We start from the raw sequence: 21610 nt of genomic DNA, 5'->3' as shown, positions 1-21610 counted from the left end.
ATCACAATGTTTCATAGCACAATTCATTCAAAACCGTTTAAGGACACCGACATTTCGCACAACAACACAGAGAGACTCATAAAACATCTATTAATATTAACGATTTCGTGTCGAAAGCTAATCTTTTACATTGTTCTGTTTATGTGTGAAGTCGCATTTCCCAGAGTCAGTTGCATCATATTTGTTTTACAGTAAATTTCTTGAACGCGAGCATTACTTGTATGTTTAAGAAGTATTCACATTTGAAGTAAATGAATAATATTAGTTTCGTTGCTTAAATTATTCTGGTCATCGCTTCAATTTTGCGGGCCAAAATCTTATTGGGCGGTCGATCGTGATTTTAGTCTTATGTAAACCAATCTTTACCATCTATATAATTTAAAGTATTAAATCTGCACGGACGCATAAATCTCATGAATCATCACAAAATATTTATAAACTTAAGATATTTATATGCTCTCGAGAAGTAATTTTCTAAAGTTTCAACGAAACAGAAGTATTAGAATTGTAATTTACATTTGAGTGAAAGAGAAAATTGCTGAGTGATAACAGAGTTAGATCTACAAAGCGAGATTCTGTTGTCTAAAAGTCCCCGGCATATCACTTGGTTAACACCCATTCTAAAACACCATTGACACTGTTTACTAAGAATAATTCGTAAAATTTTTTGTATTACACAATTTGAGACGTCTTAACACCATTATACAACACGATGGAGTAGGATGTCGCCATTTTGATAAATTTTGGCAGTCAGTGGACTACTATGGACGGACCGAGTCGGTTTATATAATACTTGTACTTGGTGTTGTCATATATTTTTTGTATCTGAGATATTTGCGTTCATGTGCCATCTGTGATCTACGAAATCAATCGATATTTTTCTAAATTGTAAGGCTAAACGCCCATTGGCTAAAATCACTTAAGAGGTAGTTGCTAATGTTGTTTTTGTCAGTTTCGTTAACCAAATGACCGCTAAAGTTACCAGTTCTTCAACCGATAGTAACAAGTAAAAGCGCCTAGCCTTAAGTTAAGATTTATTAAGTTTTATAAGTTCAAATAATTTGCCGGGAACTATACAACATATCGGTGGGATAACAATACGAAACGGTGGGTAATTAGACCGAAAGAGTTGAAACGCAGGCAGCGAAATGCAACTTCTCTATTCAAAATCTATTCAAACAGTGAATTAAAGTGGGTATTTAACCAAGCTTATAATTTTTGGTACACTTTTTGAAATGTAGCTAATTACAATTCAGTTCAATGTAGCTACTAGCAGTTGTTTATATTGAAATGTAATTTGCATCCTTATCAATAATGCGAATTGCTAAGATTTTATCCGATTTTATTGGATATAATTTATGCGATATTAAGATTTTGACCCATGATTTTAATACCATAAAAAAAGTATTAGGTATAGTCCGCGCGAAACTCGTAGTCTGCTCTGAATATAGAAATGAGTCGGATCGCCATAGCATATTGTATGACTACACCTGCTCGCAACAACTTCAGAGCGGACTAGCAGTTTGGCGAGGACTATACTACTAATAGCTTACCAACTTAATCCCACCTATTCCGATTGGAATTTTGATTTCTTTTATCCAACATAAAATAAAATTTGCATTTGGTATGTAAACACAATTACTGAGTTATGTAAGAGTTCATTTATCTCTACAGACATAGAGCGTGTCAGACACGTGCCGTGGCATACAAAGTATTTTTATATACTATATAGCGTATCATGACCGCGGCCACACAGCCCCTGTTTGTCTAAATATTGTATAGAAAAATATGTCTGCGACTATCTGGCACGTGCCTGACACGTTTATTGCCTGTAGATGTAAACGGGACCTAGTCCGTAAATAATGTTCCATGTGCTACTGCTATTTTTTACTTAGTTGTAAAAATGTTTGAACATAGTAAATATTTTAAGCATTCAAAGGCACTTTATCAAATCAATCGTTGGCTAAATAATTGAGATCAGTACAGAGATATAGACCGCGTCAAACTGCTAATCCGCTCTGAAAACTAAAAATGATTCACGTCGCAATAACAAATTGTATGACTACTCCTGCTCGCAACAACTTCAGAGCGGACTAGCAGTTTTGCGCGGACTATACATGAAAAATATTTACCTATAGAATACCCTTCACTTTGTTTTGTTTAACCAAAAAACAAAGCAACTGCTATTAGCCATATGTAAACGTTCATGTAAATTTTATAGCATCTTGCAATCGACAAAACGTGATATCCCCTGATTTAGATGCATTAACATTAAAATCAACTAAATATATCCTGTATTTAATTTAGAAGACCGGAACATGACTATAAAATTTTTCATTTTACAACCGAATACATTTTTTTCGGTGTAGTGTTAAACATTCATTACTTGCGCACAAGCCATCTCAATACATTATTTAAAAACTGACACTTTTCATGGAGAATCAGTCTCCTTGCCACAAACTAACATATAACACAATTTACATTACATATACTAGAGATGCAACGAATATCCGTTGTCATACGATATCCGATTCTTATTAGGAACCGATATTCCGGATACTAATAAAAATAATTATGCAAACTTTCGGCGTCTGAATCACAAAGAGTTTATTTTTAAAGATTTTACAAATTTCATAACATATAATTATTATGTACTCAAGTGGATTAAAGGTAAATTATAATTAAAAACAAATTTCTGTGTTGCATCCAGAATAACTAACGAATGTCGTGGCACGCTCAACCAGCAAAAACGAACACTCCCGAATAACCGGACTACGGAACGCACACTTGAATATCGGACAGCTTTATCGATCCGGCCGTAAAAGCCTAGCCGGTTACATGTAATCCGTTTGCCGTATTGGTATAGCCGGATGACCGGCTCCGATATTAACTTCGGTCTAAGAGGCCCGAACTTCAGTCGCAACGTCTTTGAGAATGGACCGTTTTAGTATAACCGGATAACCGGCTCCGATATTACCGCCGCTCTAAGAGATCCGTACTCCCAACAGCATTAAGAATGGAGTAGCTCCGATTCTTAACTTAAAAAGCATGTCTCGCAACCACTCCACTCCAACCTGCACTAATCCGGTTGTGACGTCACGTGACCACCAGTAACCGTCCATCCGGCGACGCTATCCGGCAAGCAGACCACAACCTGCACTGACTCACTCCGGTTGAGACTTGTGACATCACGTGACCACCAGTAACCGTCCATCCGGCAAGCGGACCACTACCTGCACTGACTTATCCGGTAGTGACGTCACGTGACCAGTAACCGTCCATCCGACGCTATCCGGCGAGCGGTATCCGTTCCATCTCTAACATACAGGGGGCGGGCATCACGTGAGGCGGCAGGCGGGCAATCGGCCGCAAGCGGAGTGCCAGCGCCGCTTGCACTGGTTCGATTCCGCGTCAGACAACTCCGCAGTCGACATCGTCCGGGAACCGCCATCACCCAATTCTGGAATTTTTGAAAATAATTTTTTAACGATTTTTTAGTTGTGTAATTTAGATAGTGGCGAACTATGTTTATCGGAGGGCTGGGCGAAATTGTAAAATGAGGCCCCAAGTCTAAGGAGTTGATCTAATTTTACAACCTTTTACAAATGTCTACAAAGCAACTTGTAGACATTTGAAGTTCCCAAGGGTTTCGTCTAAAAATACACGCAATTTAGTTTAAACACATGAAGAAAATTCAAATAATATCACATTATGTCGGGACGTTAGGTTCTCTTCATATCTATATACATTGAAGTGTCACACATGGGCTGTGGCTGACAAAATAATATTTTTCTATAATCTGATACACTCCAGCTCTATGTATGTAGATGTGAATGAACACTTATACCCCTGGGTCTATTGTTTTTTGACATGAAAAAAATATTTAACCTTCTCAAATGCTTTCGGGCCGGTCATAAACATACATAATTTGAATTATTAAAAACCTAGCATGACAAGGCTTACCTTGCCATATATTGGCCACATAGCAATGCGACATTAATCGGTCGTAGACATGCAGTCATTTATCCGTCTTACTACAATAACCTATCATTTTTGCAGATTAATATGCACATTGAATATAATAACTAAATGAATGTCGACTTATAATAAACCGATTAACAATTAAATTAACTTATTAAGTCATAGCGCAGCAAACAATAGCAAATAAATGTCTTTTATAACGTACGTGATATATTTATTAAATTATTATTTTTCTGTTTGCGACATGAGTACACTGTTTGATAAAAGAGAATACTAGAGATAACCTACTTCGTGCAACGTGTATACAATTAAAAAATATGGACCATGAATTTGATATTAACGTCCTACATAGTTAATAAATTATTCTCTTCTTATTTTCTTTGCATGTCCTTTCTTTTCTTTGCGTGATATTCCGTCAAAATATACTTGGCTATAAATACATTGGCATATTTTGTCGACGAAATTACCTTAATAATATGTACTATCACACAAAAACATTGGACAATCTATTTCTATTTTAAGTGATATTTTTCGTATGAATAGAGACAGGAACGTAGATTTACTTTAGTCTACAAAACATTACATTAGCAGTGCTTAAATGGAATGCAATAATAACTCTCTTAAAAGTCAACACTTCGATTACGGTAAATGTTAGTGAACGCACAGTAGTAGCGAGGCCTTACATGACTACGGGACAATTAGTTCTAGCGTATTAGCGACTATGAGGAAATTGGAACTGCGCCGTTCAATTCTTAACCCTTCCCGTGCGAATGACGTGATATTCCGTCTCACGAATTGGAATTATTACCTACGTTATATATTATGGATTATTTATTCAAAATATATTTAAAGTATTCCCCTGCACGCAATGATAGAAATAATGTATCAATTTAAAACATGTGGAAATTGAGTATAAATCAGAAATAAATTAGTGTAGAAAAAGGTGTATACGCTTAAAAATATTCGCTACACAATAGATAAAAATATATTTATTTATTTTTATTTGTTTATTCTATTATTTACTTATTTAATTACTTTTAGTAGGTATTATAGAAAACCATGTTACTATAAAGATTAACATAGAACGGAATAAGACGTCATCCGTTTAGGTAAAAAAAGGTTAAAAGGTATTTATGAACATGTTTACTGAAGCATTGGTCAAGTAGGTAATAACTGCATATCACTCGCATGCTACAAACCTAACTTAACGAACAAATGCGAGCTCGCACTTGGCCGGACGCATGAGTTTCATCGGTCTCTGCAATTGAGGTTCAGTTCAAACACAGAAATAAAGTAACAAACTGAATTTTGTAACATAATTATTAATTATTCGCTCTTAATAAAAAATGAACATTAAGTAGGTATATGTTGTAGAAAATAAAATAATTAAATTAATTAAAATGATTCGAGAAATTATTGAGAAACAATAATTTTGCGGCGGCAATTATTTTTTATTGAATGACATTAATATATTATCTACGTTTCATTAGTCCATGTTAGTCTATTTACATTACACTGGACTAATAAAATTTATATACCGTCAAAAAGTTCAATCATTGATCAATCACTTCAGGAGGTCCATTCATTCACTTACAAATAATAAACAGTATAACTAAAAACATATTTTTTTATAATATCTTGTATACTATTTATATTAAATTGATTTCAATATTAATGCAATACTGATATTTATTGAAAAATGAGTATTATCTGTATTTATTAGACATTGTAGTTCATTTGATATAAATAATTAATAAAATGAAAAAAATGCCTATGTACAATTTTCCATACACACATAGATTTAATACAATGCTTCATACAAAATTATAATATATATTTTGAATGATGTTGTTAGGCGCTCAATCGCACTATTATCCAGTCTCGGCCGCTCATACTCTGATAATACATCATGGTCACCTACTGAGAAAATCCGAAGTAAAAGTGCTATAAATAGTAGTCACATACTTTTTATGAAATAATTGAATGAGCAATGCCTTACTTAATTGGATTAATGTCGACCAAACTATTAATGTAGATTTTTATCTAGCGGCCCATTACTAAATGATAGTACGACAGAACCTTTATAGCTGCAGTTTGATGTACAAATCAGCATGCACAATCAGAATGAAAGGTTTTATTTCCAGAAAAACCTCTTCCCTTTATTTTATAGAATATAGATGATAAAAAAAATATTTATACGTATAAAGAAATGTTTTTTTGGCGTTATTAAAATTGAGTTAAGGTAACTTTAATAACGCCACTCGGATTATAAACTTTGTTATCATCCCTTTTTTTAGAGTCACCCGATGACAATTTAGGCGGTTAGAGTCTAGCACGCCCTAATGAGCACCACATTCAAATGGTCTAGAATATTTTGTATCACGATACAGAACCCTTTAACTGTCCTATCGACGTAAATTGTTATCAAATAACAGTTTGTTTGCTTACGTACCATGTCTCAAGTCCCTCTCGGTGAAGTACTCCTGCGCGGAGGCGTAGTGTCGCTCCACGAGGTAGGGGATGACGGTGGAGTTGTGGAGCTCGTCGGAGCGCCGCGACCGGGGGCTCACTAGCCGCTCACCGGGCTCCAAGGGCGGCTGGGCTCGCACCCAACTGAAGGATAACATGTATAACATTACCATTACTTTTTCTTGAAATTTGCGAACTGAAGGAGAAATAACATCGTCAAAATGGCCATTTCCAACATAAACCAAAAAAGGCAAAAAACTTTACTCATATTATGTTATCTCTTTATATATGAATGCGAGCTTAAAAAGCTAGCTGTATTTATTTATATTTTTCGACAAATTCGAAGAGCGTGGTCCTATTGTCACTTTTGTCTTCGAAGAGATCAAAATGTTAATAATGAATTCACTCATTTTGTACAACTACAAAAGTAAAATCAAAAGAATCATAATCAATAAAGCTTACTAATAAACCTTAATGTCCGGATAGGTAACTTACTAAAGTTAGCGATACCTATGCGGACATTAATTCATACATAATGTAGTGCGATAAAACATTTAATTATCCGTCTTTGACGTAGAAGCGAAACCGTGGCGCCGGTAAGTTTCTAGTGAAGGAAATGATATACTCGTGGGTACAATGCTGACTGCGGAATAAACAGATACCTTTGATATCTAAGTACTCGTAAAATATACAATGCACTTTTGAAATCAACTGAATTTTACTACGTCCGAATTAACGAGGAACAAAAACGATGCAATCTACATATTTAAATGTTAATTATGATTAGAGATGCGCCGAATATTCGTTTGGTATTCGGTATTCGGCGTATTCGGCATCTTTTTTGCTATTTGTATTCGGCCGAATTATTCGGTTTTAGTGCCAAATATATTCGGTTCGAGGATTAAAACACAATACTTCTTATATAAGATTTATGTTATATTATAAGGCAAACTCAAATCCTATGAAGAATATGTTTGCAAATCAACATTTATTTTGTAACCTCAAGTCAACACATTTATTACTTAATCTATAGTTAGTAGTCAACATTTATTTTAAACCTTAAATCAGTATTCATTTTTAAAACTCAAAATAAACATTGTAAAGTTTGAATGAATACACATAAGTGGCAAATTGACAATAAAGAAATGGTAAACCGAATAATTCGGCCGAATATTCGGTTCGGAAAAAGGTTAACCCGAATATTATTCGGTATTCGGTTATTCGGTGAAACAACTATTCGGCGTATCTCTAATAATAATTCAATATTTTGAGGGAAAAATTTTTTATTTCTATTTTTGCATTACAAGATCCTTTTCAGGACAAAACAGAACAAGCTTTTTTATTTCATTTTTATTCTTGAATCGGTTGAATCAATTTTGAAAGGATTCAATTTACTAGATAGACTACTAGATAGACTTTGCATAGAGTCATATAGGCATAATTGTACACCTAAAATAATTAACATTTTTGCTTGAAATTGAGGAAACCTTTGAAAAACACTGTGGGTGTAAGCTCTAATCGTAATATGAAAGTATTGTCTCACTGATCGCGAATACACGTTTTATCGATAAAGTCGGTTAATATCGATTGGTGTCGAGGGCGAAAGTACTTAAAGAGCATGTGGAAAATTCTTACAGATTGACATACTTTCAACAAGTAACGATGCAGAAAGAAAAGCTTTATCAACACACTGTTTGCGGTGGAGGTCGTGTGCTCTTCATTGTTGCAAATATTCATATTTGGCCTTTATCAATGCCGACCATTTGTACTACTAAATTTATCAAGAAACCTATGAAATGAATGATTTTTTTACTTTTAATTTTTTATTTAAATCGTGTTGGCGATAATTTAAATTTAATTATTAGGTACATCCAGTTTTGAACCTAATTTTTGAATACAAGTCCTTACGGAACAAACAACAAGTTTTTATTTAATGTATTTATGTATATTGACGTAGACATCGCCCTAATCCACAAAACAATAACGTTATTTACATATACTTTACTAGGTTTTGTATCTAATATCAGTTCAGTAAAAAACTTCATAACAACACGTCTAAAATGAATATAAACCAAGTTATTTTTAGAACTGCTGACGTACTTTGCAAAGTCCATATTGAATTTAGAATTACAAACAGGATAAGGTTAAGGCAAGTGGCTTATAAAGTTTGACCAGAATAAACACATGATTCAGTAAACACTGCAGCTAATGGTATCCATACGATAATATTTGTTTACTAGTACAAACGTCCTCGAGTTTAATTCGCCGTCATTGTAGAATTTTAATGCACCGTAAACATTCAATTGAGTCTAATCCAGCGTATTTCGCGTATATTTTGATGGAATGTCGTGTTTTGTTTTCCATTGACAAAGACGGAGACATTGAAAGAATGTCGGAAGTTCCACTATTCTACGCTTGCTACCCTCGGCGCTTCAGCTATTTGAAACAGGAAAATCTTTAGCTAGGTAAAATAAAATCATACATAACGAGGTGCACAAGATAGGATAGGATAGTTAGTCATAAACGACATATAATTTTATAGTAGTTTATAGATTTTATAGAAGTTGTTCTGAAATCTTCAATAACGTTATTCAGGATACAGTAACGCCAACTCTTGGGCGCAACGTAGTCGCTATCAACACCCCACTGCTGAGCACAGGTCTCCTCTCAGGGCGAAAGGGCTTAAGTTAGATTTAAGACATTTTCAAACATTTTCGCACAATATTATAGCAAGTTATAATAAAATCCTAACAGGCATAATAAAAAAAGTCAGAGGTCTGTATCCGGGAATCCAACTTCAGGGCTCTTCAGTCCTATTAAAAAACCGAGTTTCAACTATCCCTACAAATCGAAAAGTAGGTATACTCACGCGTGCCGCCTGATATCCTGCACGGTGGGGCGGAGCGCCGGGTCCCGCTTCAGCATGTGGCTGAGCAGCGCTTGCAGCGCGGCGCTGAGCCACGCGGGCGGCGGCGCCGGCTCCCCGCGCCCGATCGCCTCCAGCAGCCGGTACACGTTGTCACCCTCGAACGGGTAACGGCCCGTCGTCATGTTGTATCTGGACCAAGTTCACGTTACATCTTCAACGTGGACGTGCACGAGTCACCATCGAATAAAACGCACGGTTATTTTATTAATATAGCTTGCACGCTAGCAAAACAAAAGCTTGTCTTCGTAGCATCTTCTATAAGCTAATATAGGAAATTTTGTACCTACATGTATTTTTTGATTCTATAAGGATCTTTGGTAGAACCCTTTGTGGTTCGACTCCGGCGGCACCACCGCCACTCCTATTCTTGCCTAATAATAGCAGTGTTTAGCGCTGGTGTGTTCTGGTTTAAATAGTGTGATAAGTAAGGGAGACATACTTTTCCGAGGCGTTCTAGCTTAGTCCTTAGGGGTAGCTGCGCGTCAGTGACCGACCTCAAGGAATATCTAATCCTATTTGGGTCGATTTCTGATATCCATGGGCGGGCTTAAGACAATTACCATCAGGTGGACTGCATGCACTATGTGACAATATTATGTACGAGTAATAATAGACGTCCATAAAACTGTCTCCAATTGAATACTTCAACAATATTTTTAAGTTTCTTAGATAAAGTTTATAAATGCTAAACATCACTAATAATATACGGATGGAATAGCGCAATGTGAAACATTTTTGTTTTGAAATGGTTTGAACTTTAATATTGCACTAATCGTTGGCACAATCTGTCCGACCGGGCATGAATACGGTATCGGACGACGAAACATTTCAAATTATCTTACTAACGATGCACTAATAGGTACTACAAAAAGAAATTGGTAATTGCAATTGCCAAGCAATTGTCCTGAATAGGATTACTTAGTAGTTAGTACGACTTTTTTTAATAATTTAATTTTGTATTTTTTCTGGACATTACTTTTTATCCTGATATTATACTAAAGAAAAACAATTTATTTAATTACAAATACTCAACATTACAAATAAGCCTAAATCTAGATGCGATCGCTACCAAGGGAACGAATTGAATCTATCGATTACATAATAATGCGGATGTTGTTGATCCGTATTTAGACGTTTACAAGCCATCATATTTATAGATATTGTTAGTACATAAAATACATTTGTTTATATTATACTTTTCACTACACCACTGTTAAGTGGTAGAACATTCTTGAGAACGTGGGAGTGACCAATGTATCGCGTAATCGATAGATTGTACCACCTCTAACTAAATCAAACGACTCACATTAGTGGTGAAGGTGGTAAAACCCTTTGTGGTTCGACTCCGGCGGCACCACCGCCACACCTATTTCTACCTAATAACAGCAGTGTTAGGCGCTGCTGTGTTCTGGTTTGAAGGGTGTGGTAAGGGAGATAGACTTTTCCGAGGCGTTCCAGCTTAGTCCTCAGGGGTAGCGGCGCATCTGTGGCCGACCTCAGGTAGGAATATCTAATCCTAGCTGGGGTTGATTACAGATGTCCATGGGCGGCAGTAGCCACTTACCATCAGGTGGACTGCATGCTCGTCTGCTACTCTCATATTATAAAAAAAAAAATAGCTTATTTATGCTATTTTACGATTAAGTATTAAAAAAATTGGAAAAAATGTGTCAATATTTATAAGTATAGTCCGCGCCAAACTGCTAGTCCGCTCTGGAGTTGTTGCGAGCAGGTATAGTCATACAATTTGCTATGGCGACGCAATTCATTTCTATGTTCAGAGCGAACTTATAGCAGTTTTACGCGGACTATACCAATACTAAAGTCTCAAATATGAAGGAGACACAGCGAGACATAAAAAAAAACAGTTTTTAAATGCATACGTAGTGAAAATGTCATTTTGAAAAGAACAGTTTTTTTAAATATCACACTTCCTATACAAATAAAATCATTACTATTAATCAGAAATTACGAAATGTAATATTTAATAATAATAATTCAGCCTAGTATGTTACATTATTGATAATAATATTTACCTTGTTTTCTTTATTGTTACACAATATGTTTGCTGATTACAAAAGTTCATGCCCATAACATAGTAATTTCAAAACAACAAATATGCGAAACATACTTAACATGATTAAGTATTGACCGATTTAAACTGACTTTTGTTATCCTTACCTCGCATATGAGTCAGAAACATTAATACATTTTACATTCAATTTCGCGAGTCATACAGCATAATAAGAAATTTCCAGTTGATCCTGTGATCTTTTGAATGCTGAATTATTCATCTTTGTCCTACCTTGACATTGTAATATGAATAAGATGTTATCTACTTACAATGTGACTCCGCTGCTCCATATATCTACTTTAATGCCAGAGAATTGTTCAGCTCCATTTGCGATCTCAGGGGGTTGAAAAGCAGGGGAACCCTGCCCTGTATAACAAGTGTCTTCTGGTGAAAACATGTCTAATGCCTGAAAATAACAAGAAAATGTAACAAAAACAATTGATTATTACTTATTTTAGTTATTTACATACCTAATAAAGTTTTTTTTTTAGATCAATATAGCAAACATTCATGCAGCCCACAACATGGTATAGTGTTCACTACTATTTGGAAGAACAGACATTCTACCAGAGGTTGTTACCCCTCCTGAGAACTACAGGAATTCCAGCGTAATGCAAGAAATGCATCACATTAGAAACAAGTATAGTGGTACCTCTCCAACCGAATTAATAACTAACCTACCTAACATATTACACCTTTCAATCACAAGTACATTTCAAGACCTAGTAATTCAACGGTATTACTATAATAACCATGATATCAAAAATAATCCAATATTAACTACTGAATATGAAGTAGCCACTTACAAATATAATAAGTATTATTATAGATAATATTTCTACTATAATAAATAATATTAAAATGTGACAGCGAGTGGTAAAGTTCTTCAAATAAGATAAAATCTTAAGTACCCATTGTAATGTAAATATATGCAGATATTACACTGAGATTTGACATATAAAGCTTAAAATTTTGCTATTGTGGTTTTTCAATACGTAAAAATATAATAGTAGATAAAGTCAGCACCAAACTGCTAGTCCACTCTGAAGTTGTTGCGAGCAGGTGTAGTCATACAATTTACAATGGCAACACAATTCATTTCTATATTCAGACCTGACTAGCAGTTTTACGTGGACTATACTATATCCACATATTACTAATTACTCATTTATATTCCATATTTTTACCTACTAAATTATTTGATTCTAGAAAATATCTTAGTCTGATGGCGTACATATAAACCACTAAGTTTTTGCATGATAAGCATGACTGAAGTTGACCATGGAGTTTTCAAAGAATTAAGAAATATGAACATATTACTGTCCATACAAAATAATGCTAATTATATTCATTTACGCTGCCTTCATAAACTTCTATAATAAATCATTACTATTAGTCCTATGATGACATTATTCTACGATACTAAAAATAATATTTATAAAGAGTAATTTAAGTAACATCAAATTATTGTCAATTGTTCTCTCTCAATTATTGTTCCACAGCTGGCCACAGGTCTTTAACAGAGATGGGTTTAGGCCATAGCACACTGGTCAATTGTGATTTGGCTTACAGAACACTTTTGTGAACATGTTTATAAAGAACTGTAGACATGCGGGTTTCCTTCATGGATAAAGCAAGTGATAAAATATTAATATTCTAATTCACCATAACTTTGATGGTCTAGATACCCTGGGAAGTTCATCCACTATGTGAAACTTGGACCCTGATTGCAAGGCTGAGTTTAGAAGTTGAATCTCAGCCTTGCAATCAGGATTCAAGTAATCTCTTACTATCTAAGATCCCAATATCAACCATCACCGAGTTGTTTAATGGATAAAAAGTATTTTAAGTCGAATCAAATATGTCATTAATTGCAAATGGGTTGTCTAAAAAATTTCAGTCCAGAGTATGATTTTTTCTACAAAAAAAAATGTTTTCTTAAACATTTCGCTGGTCTGGTTTATGGACAAATTACGTACCAATCGAAAGTATGAAGCCTATAGAATATGCAAATGTTGGGTTGAATATTCTTTCCCTGTCACAACCCTTGGGTAAGCAGGTATAGACAGGTAAACAAGTTGGCCAACTCAAGGACTGTGACAGGAAAAAATAGACAACCAAATGTTTGCATATTATAATATAGGCTTCATACTTTCAATTAAAATGTAAACTTTCTATTATCAAAAGCAGTGAAATGTTTAAGAAAAAAAACAACTGTATTCTGGACTGAAATTTTTTAGCCAACCCATTTGCCATATACCTTTTGACATATTTAATTTGATATAAAAAATGTTTCATCCATTAACCAGCTCGGTAAAGGTTGTCTTATATCGGGATCTTCTACTACTACAAAAATAACATTCATTACTAATTCTAAAATGGAAACTAAATTACAACATTAGTTAGCTGACTAAGTAGGAGATTGATATAGGATTATTTTTGATCCATTCCTATAATGACAACAAAAGCTGCCAAATAGCGTCTACTATAAGTAACATTGCTTTTGATGCATTTAATTCTAAGTTAACTTTTTTTTATTATGTAAATAATAAAGAAAAATATACTTACTTCGGCAACACCAAAATCAGTTATTTTCAGTGTTTGATCTAATGTTAAAAGTAAGTTTCCGGGCTTAATGTCTTTATGAATAACACCTTGTCCATGTAAGTATTCTAAGCCGTCCAGCAGCTGGGTGAAGTAATTATGTGCTTGACGCAGAGGGAACTTCTTACCGGGGCTAGATTCTAACATATCCTGCAAAATTGTACATATATATTATGGTTATAATGAAGTTTCAAATGGAAATACTATTGTTTTCTTTTATTCAAACATTATTGCATTTTTGTTTTTTCATAGTTTTGGCAAAGGCATTCAGTGCATCTGGTACAGTATAAGTAGCTTTTTTAGCTGCTAAAATATAGGAAATTAAAGCATAAAGGTATATTTTATGCATTAAACTTGATTTAAGTATTTAAAGTGCAAGTTTTGTAACTAAAACAATATGAGAAGAAATTTTGAAAATACCATATGGTTGAACTATAGTTACCTGAAGGACACCAACACAAAATTCCATAACTAGATACATTTTTTGTTTTTCGTCATTATACATAACATCGACTAGTTCTATCACATTTTTATGCCTAAGTATTCGCAGCAGTTGGATCTCTCTCTGTACATTTTGTTCTCCATTCGGTATTCTTCTTAATTTTCGTTTTTTCAAAATTTTGACAGCTCGCCTACACAAGGATTCAGAGTCCAACATTTCCTTCACCTTGCCATAGGATCCCTCCCCGAGGACGTCACCCATCACATACTTGCCTACCATTTTACATTTTTTCTTTTTGTTCCTATAAATTATTTCTGCACTATCGACTCTATGAAAAAATAGGTTAGTCTGGTCTAAATTAAGATCTAATTCATCAATCTGGTCGTCGTCCAGCCAGGTCACCGATTGCGGCTCGGGGCTGCCCTCCAATTGAAAATTATCATCGCTCTCTTGCGGTGCAATGATGTTTGATACCTCAAACTCCACATTTTCATCTGGAAGACTTTCACTACTACTGATTTTCCTACACATTCTTGGATCCATTATCTATCAAAACAACACATTTGGAAAACTGTCCATAAATCTATGCTTCTTACAAGGCTTTTGCCCTTCGATAAATAGACAATTATAAAAGTAATCTACACATTTCTCAAAATATTTACCGTCCGTACATATTGGACAAAAGATTTCTATAAAAATTAACTTTTTATTTGCGATGAATGAAGGTAAATAAATTATGAACCCGTGAAAACCGAAACATCGCAATGAAACCACAGACAGCAGATGAACAGAATAACAGATCATAAATCCACAGCTGTTCTAAAAACCTTATAGGGCAGAATATTTTTTATTATCTTCTTGTCGAACTTGCCGATATAGCAAAGACGAATTATATTAATATGTCTCTGCCGTGACTATTAAATATTAACACCGTATTAGGTTCCGTGGGTCTTTGCGATGTCTATATCAAAGAGTATATTAGCCCATAGTCTATATCGTAAAACGTCAATGGCCAATGTCAATATTGTCATGTTATATAAACTTTTTACCCATTTATAAGATTAATATTTGTTAAGATTTTATTCAAATGTAGAAATACCAAAAGAAATATAATGGAACTAAACTTATAATACATGTATGCATTATAGTATGTATGTATAGTACACGATAGGGAAAAAAATTAAAAGTTGAGCCTATTAATTTTAATTTTACACAAGTGTAATGATCATTAATTGTGTTAATTATTATAATTTTTTATTCGACTATACGGTAAAATATTAATATAGACGTTTTCAACATATTCCACTCGAAAAATATTAAATTTGGCTGATAATGCGCAAAGTTCATTTTCTGGCAACATCAAAGATGACAAAATGTGAAGTTTGTTGTTGTTTATGCTTCCTAAATTACGCGCCAAATTACAAACATTTTTTTCAAATTATGATAAAAATAATACTTGTATAATTTCTTATGAAACAACGTTGGTGATAAAGATTACAGTAAAATTTAGAATTGTAGAACAATATTCTTAGTACTTACTGATACGTAAAAAGGAATTAGTTTAATAATAAATAATTATGCTACTTTAATGTGCGGGAAATAATGAGAATATAGATTAACAGTGTAGACTTCAGTATATTCAGTTAAAATACTTTTTATTGATTTAAATATATATTTTGATATGTGTACAATTCTTCATGATGTGTTATTATAGTCTTCGGTTTACTTTTTGTACTTCGTGTTCATTTCCTTCTTGAGCAGCGAGAGGCGGGTGAGGCAAGCGTCCCGCCAGGCGCGCCGCTCCTGCAGGCGGTCGAGCGGCACCATGTTGTTCAGCTGGTTACAGATTGTGTCCGCACTAGTGCTTTGTGTCATGCGGGGTATTGCACCCATTGTATTGCTGACGCTGTAGATTGTTTCTCCATATCTGTGATTGTAATAAGAATTATATTAAAAGGTATGTATTAATGCTATCTTGAATTATAGAATATTGTGCTTTGTCGTTCTAATATTATAATGTACTCTATTACATGCTGATTTTCTGTAATTATTTACTTTAAGATGTCTATAAATGCACTAAACAAGCCTATTAATGGTCCATTAGGAAACACTATTTATCTAAAATGAAAATGGATTTCACCTAGTTGGCTAAATTCCCTTTCGTAGCACTCGTCGCCTAATAGTGTGAATTTTAACCCATTTTCCAAGTTAAGCAACATCAGACGCGGTCATTAGTTGGATGGGAGACCGCTAGAGGCAAAAATTCATCATTTGCCTGGGATTCGAATCGTTAGTTCTAGCAGCATTCGTATTATTGATCTTGAACACTAAACTTTTTATTTCAAAAATCGGCAAGGTAAAAAATAGGTAATACCGTTCGATATAGCTTTTCATTCCTTCAGCATTCAGGTGCGCAGTTTCCAAAGATCCCAGGAACGCATATCGCATGCCCAGACCTTCCGATATGACCTTGTCAATGTCCTCCACATTCACGACTCCGTCTGCCACCAAGCGCCAAACTTCGTTCAGGATAGCATATCTGAAGCATTGAATAAGTATAAGTATTGAAGCTTTGTAATTGAAGTAAGCCATTAAATGGCTTAAACGGCTGACAATTCTGTCAGCCATTTTATTTTATCAGTTTTAATAACTTAAATTTATAAGTATGTTATACTCATATATTTAAGTTATTAAAACTGATTTAATAACTGATTTGTATTGAAATATATATTTTTTGTATAGTTTAATTAATTGATTAATTCTTTGACTTTCAGTGATCTAAAACATACACACATGTAAGTATCTACATACAATGCCTGCTTTAATTTTTAAGCACAAAATTAAAGAGCGAACTGCTAATGTGCTAATGCATATAGCAAGAAAAGTTTACACCACGAGTGCTTCAGCAGTAAAAATAAAAATAATATTATCACGCTCAATTTCATTGAAAGTTTGTTTGTTTAGAATAAGTGCTTACTGAATGCGGTTCAGCACAAAACCATCGATTTCTCGCGACAACGACACGGGTTCTTGACCGATCTCTATCATGATTTCTCTGGTTTTTTTCGCGACTTCGGGCTTCGTCCACGGGGCGGGAACAACTTCTACTAATGGCACGTAGTATGGTGGATTGACTGGGTGGGACACTATGACCTGTAGATTATGGTAAAATATATGAATGAGTATTTTATGTAAATGCATTTTCAGGTTAAAATTAGCATTGTTAACTATGTCCTTTAGTTTGTTTAGTTTTATTTTACTTTATATGTATGTAACTAACTAGTTGAATTGATTTAATATTTTTCTAATTAAGTAAGCAAAACATGCACGGTACACATGTTTTAATATGCATAGGTACATGTTATTTACTTGTATCTATACATACGAGTACCTACATATTATAATTCTTGATATATTTATATGTTTTCTTAAGTTGTTATGTATCAATTTTTATATAGGTACCTGAGATTTATGTTTCAGGCCATCTGAGAATAATGACGGCAGAGTAGTACTCGTCGAACTAGACAAGATTGTTATATCGTCTACAACTTTATCTAAATCTTGGAAGACTTTTTTCTTCAGTTCCAGACTTTCAGGGACACACTCCTGTACAAAAACAGCTCCTTTCACAGCAGAAGCCAAATCCGAGGAACCTGAAAGTATGAAAAAATATTAGGAAAAAAAAACTGATAGGATTTAATTTAGATATTTAGGTAGTAGTATGCAAACGTATTAGCTATAATAGTAACGTTTTCTATTTACGTGCAATCATCGGTTTCTAAGTGTTAAATTTTCAATTAATCAGACCGTTCAAAGTAGGTAAAATCGAGTTCAAACATTCCGTTACATACATACAGGTCAAGCTAATAAAAGCGTGGTAAAAATTAAAATATCACTTTAATACTCATAATTAAAATCATATTAAATAGGTTAACTACATCGTACTGAAACACTTGTTGCAGTCAAGGATTACGCGTGATTGTTATCGCTGCAAATGTTTAGTGATAAGAATCTGTATTAATTGCACTAGACTATTAGACCTATTAGATTCAGTGGCCTAAAAGACAAAAATGCCAAGTACAAAATTACATTTACAAGTACATTTTTTATTTGTAACAAGTACATTTTTTATTTAAATTAATATTAAAATGGTGTGTTAATTTCTGATGGTGTGAACAAATCTTTTGAAGATACTACTTATAGGTACTCAAGTCAAGTTAGAATTTTCTGAATTTTTTACTTATAAAAACCTCGTGTACCTACCCTATCTACTATAATATATGATTTGTACAATATTAGTAAATTATATAAACTTTAGATAAAAACAACATTTTAAAGTAAATAAGAATAAGAACATAAATAAGAACTTTGGTATCTATTGACAATACGGTTTTATCAAAATATAATTAGGTATGTATTCAGTTAATAAAAACGCTTTCCATTCTTATCTACACAATGTGTAATTTCAGGCTACTGTTTGTTATAAAAAAGATAATTTGTAATACACATGTAAATAATTTAGGTATCTCGTACACCTGTTTGTTTAATTATAGCTGATATCCATTGGAATGACGAATTGTAGAATTTTCTGCCCCAGTTATGTAACGAAGAAATGATATGCTAATTTGAAAATTTGCCTCATTATGTCACTATTTGCGCTATATGTTATGATTCTATTAATGGCTTTAACGGATTTAATTTAGCTTATCTACGGGTATTTACTGTCAGGTACAATACGCACGGCCTAATGCAATTACCTACTACGAAGAAATCTATTTTCTATGGATGATATTTCTATGACAAACGCAACTTTTTTGTGAATTATTTCGGTCTTACCTATTTGTAATTGTGTATTTTGGTATTTTATCTTAATGAAGGCTTTTTCAGTTCGCGTTAATTTTTCATTAAATTAAAATTACCTTTAATACACTTAAACTGCTCATCAGCATTGAGAGTTCCTCGTAGGAGACCGTCTTTCTCCAAAGTTTTGAGCTGTTCTTTGATGTCTGTTAGGGCATCAGATACTTGCTTTGGTATTATATCAAATATGGTCACTTGGTAGCCGACGGACGCGAACAGCATTGCCCAGGAACGGCCTATTAAGCCACTGCAAATTTCGGAAAAAACAATAAATTAAAATACAGACATAGAAACTAATCTGTTTTTCTATTATAAATTTTTACAGTTCTTCCTATACGGCCAATATGTTAGTTACATCTTAAGTGTAAAGTATCTTAAGTGTTAAATTTCAATTGATTAAGAGTTATTCAATTACCTATGGATTTCATAATTTCCTATAAATACTGTGTCATTATTTTATTGTAAGCAATAGAATTATTAATAATAGATATCTACCAGTGTATCAAAGAAGCGAATTTTTATAGCGCGAAATAACGACATTGTTTAGGTAATATTAATTTGGACTTTTTTTCCTACTATGGGAAAACGTTATACGTCATAAATTAGCATTTTAAGTTGTCTGTAGCATTTACTCTTCAGTTTCGGGCTGTCTTTCTTTCGTCTAGATAAGACATTTAAATGTTTACAACATATGTTTTCATATCAATTTATCAAATTAACCTTTCTGACTCTAGTGTTATCATGAGATGTAGAGTATGTAATATGTTGTAATTTTTTTCACATAATATTAATGAATACACACGCATAAATATTATCGATGCTAATAAAACTAATACCTAATTACGAAATAATGCATGTACTTAAATTCCTGCGATATTTGAAAACGTTACTTGCGAGTATTTGAAGGCGGTTTTACATGAAGCATGTCATATTTATCTTTTAGACCAAATTTTTTTTCTTATGTATAGTTCCAATTTAGATACCTATGTACATACTCTTTACGTTCAAGTGCCTTTGAGTTAAGCACTTTATTTGCCTGATATATTTATCCAGAAACTTGTACTTATATACGTTTACTCTACGTTACGTTATGTTACTTGGGTTTTATTTAACGTAGGTCACAAAGATATAAACGATAGAAAGTTTTTTTAATTGCGAATTGTGATATTTGCATTCGCAACTGTTCATGAATGTTCGTACCTACTTACAAGGTAAACACTGTATGAATTAAGTGTTACGACACTCTTTCCAATGGTATGTAACTAAATACCTATTGGTAGACTACAGACATAGGTCTTATAAAACAAAGAATGAATAACAAAATAATAACATTGGTGGGTAGGTAACCTACTAGAAATGCATTACATGCCTCAATACAGTAAATGGGTTTACTGTATTGAGGTAAATACTAGATTTTCCTGAATGAGTAAGGAAAGAATAACATTTTACCCTATCACTATTTAAGTAGGACCTAAAGTTTTTTTTAATTTATAATTTATTAGCAATTTTTAAGGAATCATTAAAAATTAAATTATCTAATTAACATTTAATTCTAAAAAAATTGCAATATTTAAACCTAATATTGGCCGTACTATGCCCACAACTAGAAGACTGCCTCTTCGCAATTTGCGAAATTAATACACGTCTACGACGCGGCGGTATTCAATAAGTGACGAGCAATGTGGGTGGAGGTCACTCGGAAACCTATTTACATGTTTATTCGCTGCAAGAGTAAAATAAATACGCTTTTTACTATCTTCATGTGTGATTCAGTCATGTATTCCTTCGTATGTAATAAAATAAAAATCATAAGCAATTAATAAAGTTCACTAATTACTACACTATAAGTTTGTGTTTACTGTATATAAATTAATTTAAGTTTCTTACCTTCCAACGATACCCACTTTTTCTGTCTTGTATTTTGGCGCCATGTCGCAGTTGCAATTCCGACCGTACTCAGCTGCCGAATGACTGAAGGTGAATGGTGTTCGTTGAACGTACGCGTCTTAATAAAACTGACGCCAAACTAGTTATCGGCATCAGTATCATTAAAGACATTCATAGTAGGAAAACTAATATGCTGTGTTATTGTTTGCGGAAAAATACGTAACGACAATAAAATAAAATTGTACTTATAACGTTGCCAATACTAGTTGTTATAGTATAACGAAGCTGTTATTTCTAATTAGATTTCGTACGAAATATAAAAGGCCTCTTCCGGTCGCAAAAAAAGTTTGTACCTATAAAGTAA

General features: G+C 33.6%; 2 protein-coding genes across 2 annotated transcripts; both read right to left on the bottom strand.

The window, feature by feature from the left end:
• Nucleotides 1-511: 511 nt before the first annotated feature.
• On the bottom strand, nt 512-15289 carry Lkb1 (Lkb1/serine/threonine kinase 11). Its single transcript, XM_073085046.1, has 6 exons — nt 14500-15289; nt 14022-14207; nt 11723-11859; nt 9320-9508; nt 6434-6594; nt 512-3460 (listed from the first exon to the last, which is right to left on the bottom strand). Exons 1-6 carry the CDS (start codon nt 15040-15042, stop codon nt 3339-3341), a joined length of 1338 nt encoding a protein of 445 aa, XP_072941147.1. The 5' UTR covers nt 15043-15289; the 3' UTR covers nt 512-3338.
• An 848-nt stretch (nt 15290-16137) lies between these two features.
• On the bottom strand, nt 16138-21398 carry Had1 (beta Hydroxy acid dehydrogenase 1). The gene is made up of 6 exons (XM_073084539.1): nt 21247-21398; nt 19419-19606; nt 17962-18152; nt 17477-17652; nt 16874-17038; nt 16138-16426 (listed from the first exon to the last, which is right to left on the bottom strand). The coding sequence occupies exons 1-6, from the start codon at nt 21288-21290 to the stop codon at nt 16222-16224; spliced, it is 969 nt and encodes a 322-aa protein (XP_072940640.1). The 5' UTR covers nt 21291-21398; the 3' UTR covers nt 16138-16221.
• Between the last annotated feature and the right edge of the window lie 212 nt (nt 21399-21610).

Source organism: Epargyreus clarus, unplaced genomic scaffold (assembly GCF_041222505.1).
Source record: "Epargyreus clarus isolate Ecla_fem2 unplaced genomic scaffold, WU_Ecla_fem_2.2 ptg000021l, whole genome shotgun sequence".
NCBI classification, from domain to species: domain Eukaryota; kingdom Metazoa; phylum Arthropoda; class Insecta; order Lepidoptera; family Hesperiidae; genus Epargyreus; species Epargyreus clarus.
The sequence above is the reverse complement of the archived record's forward strand: the minus strand, read 5'-3'. Positions and strand labels throughout refer to the sequence as shown.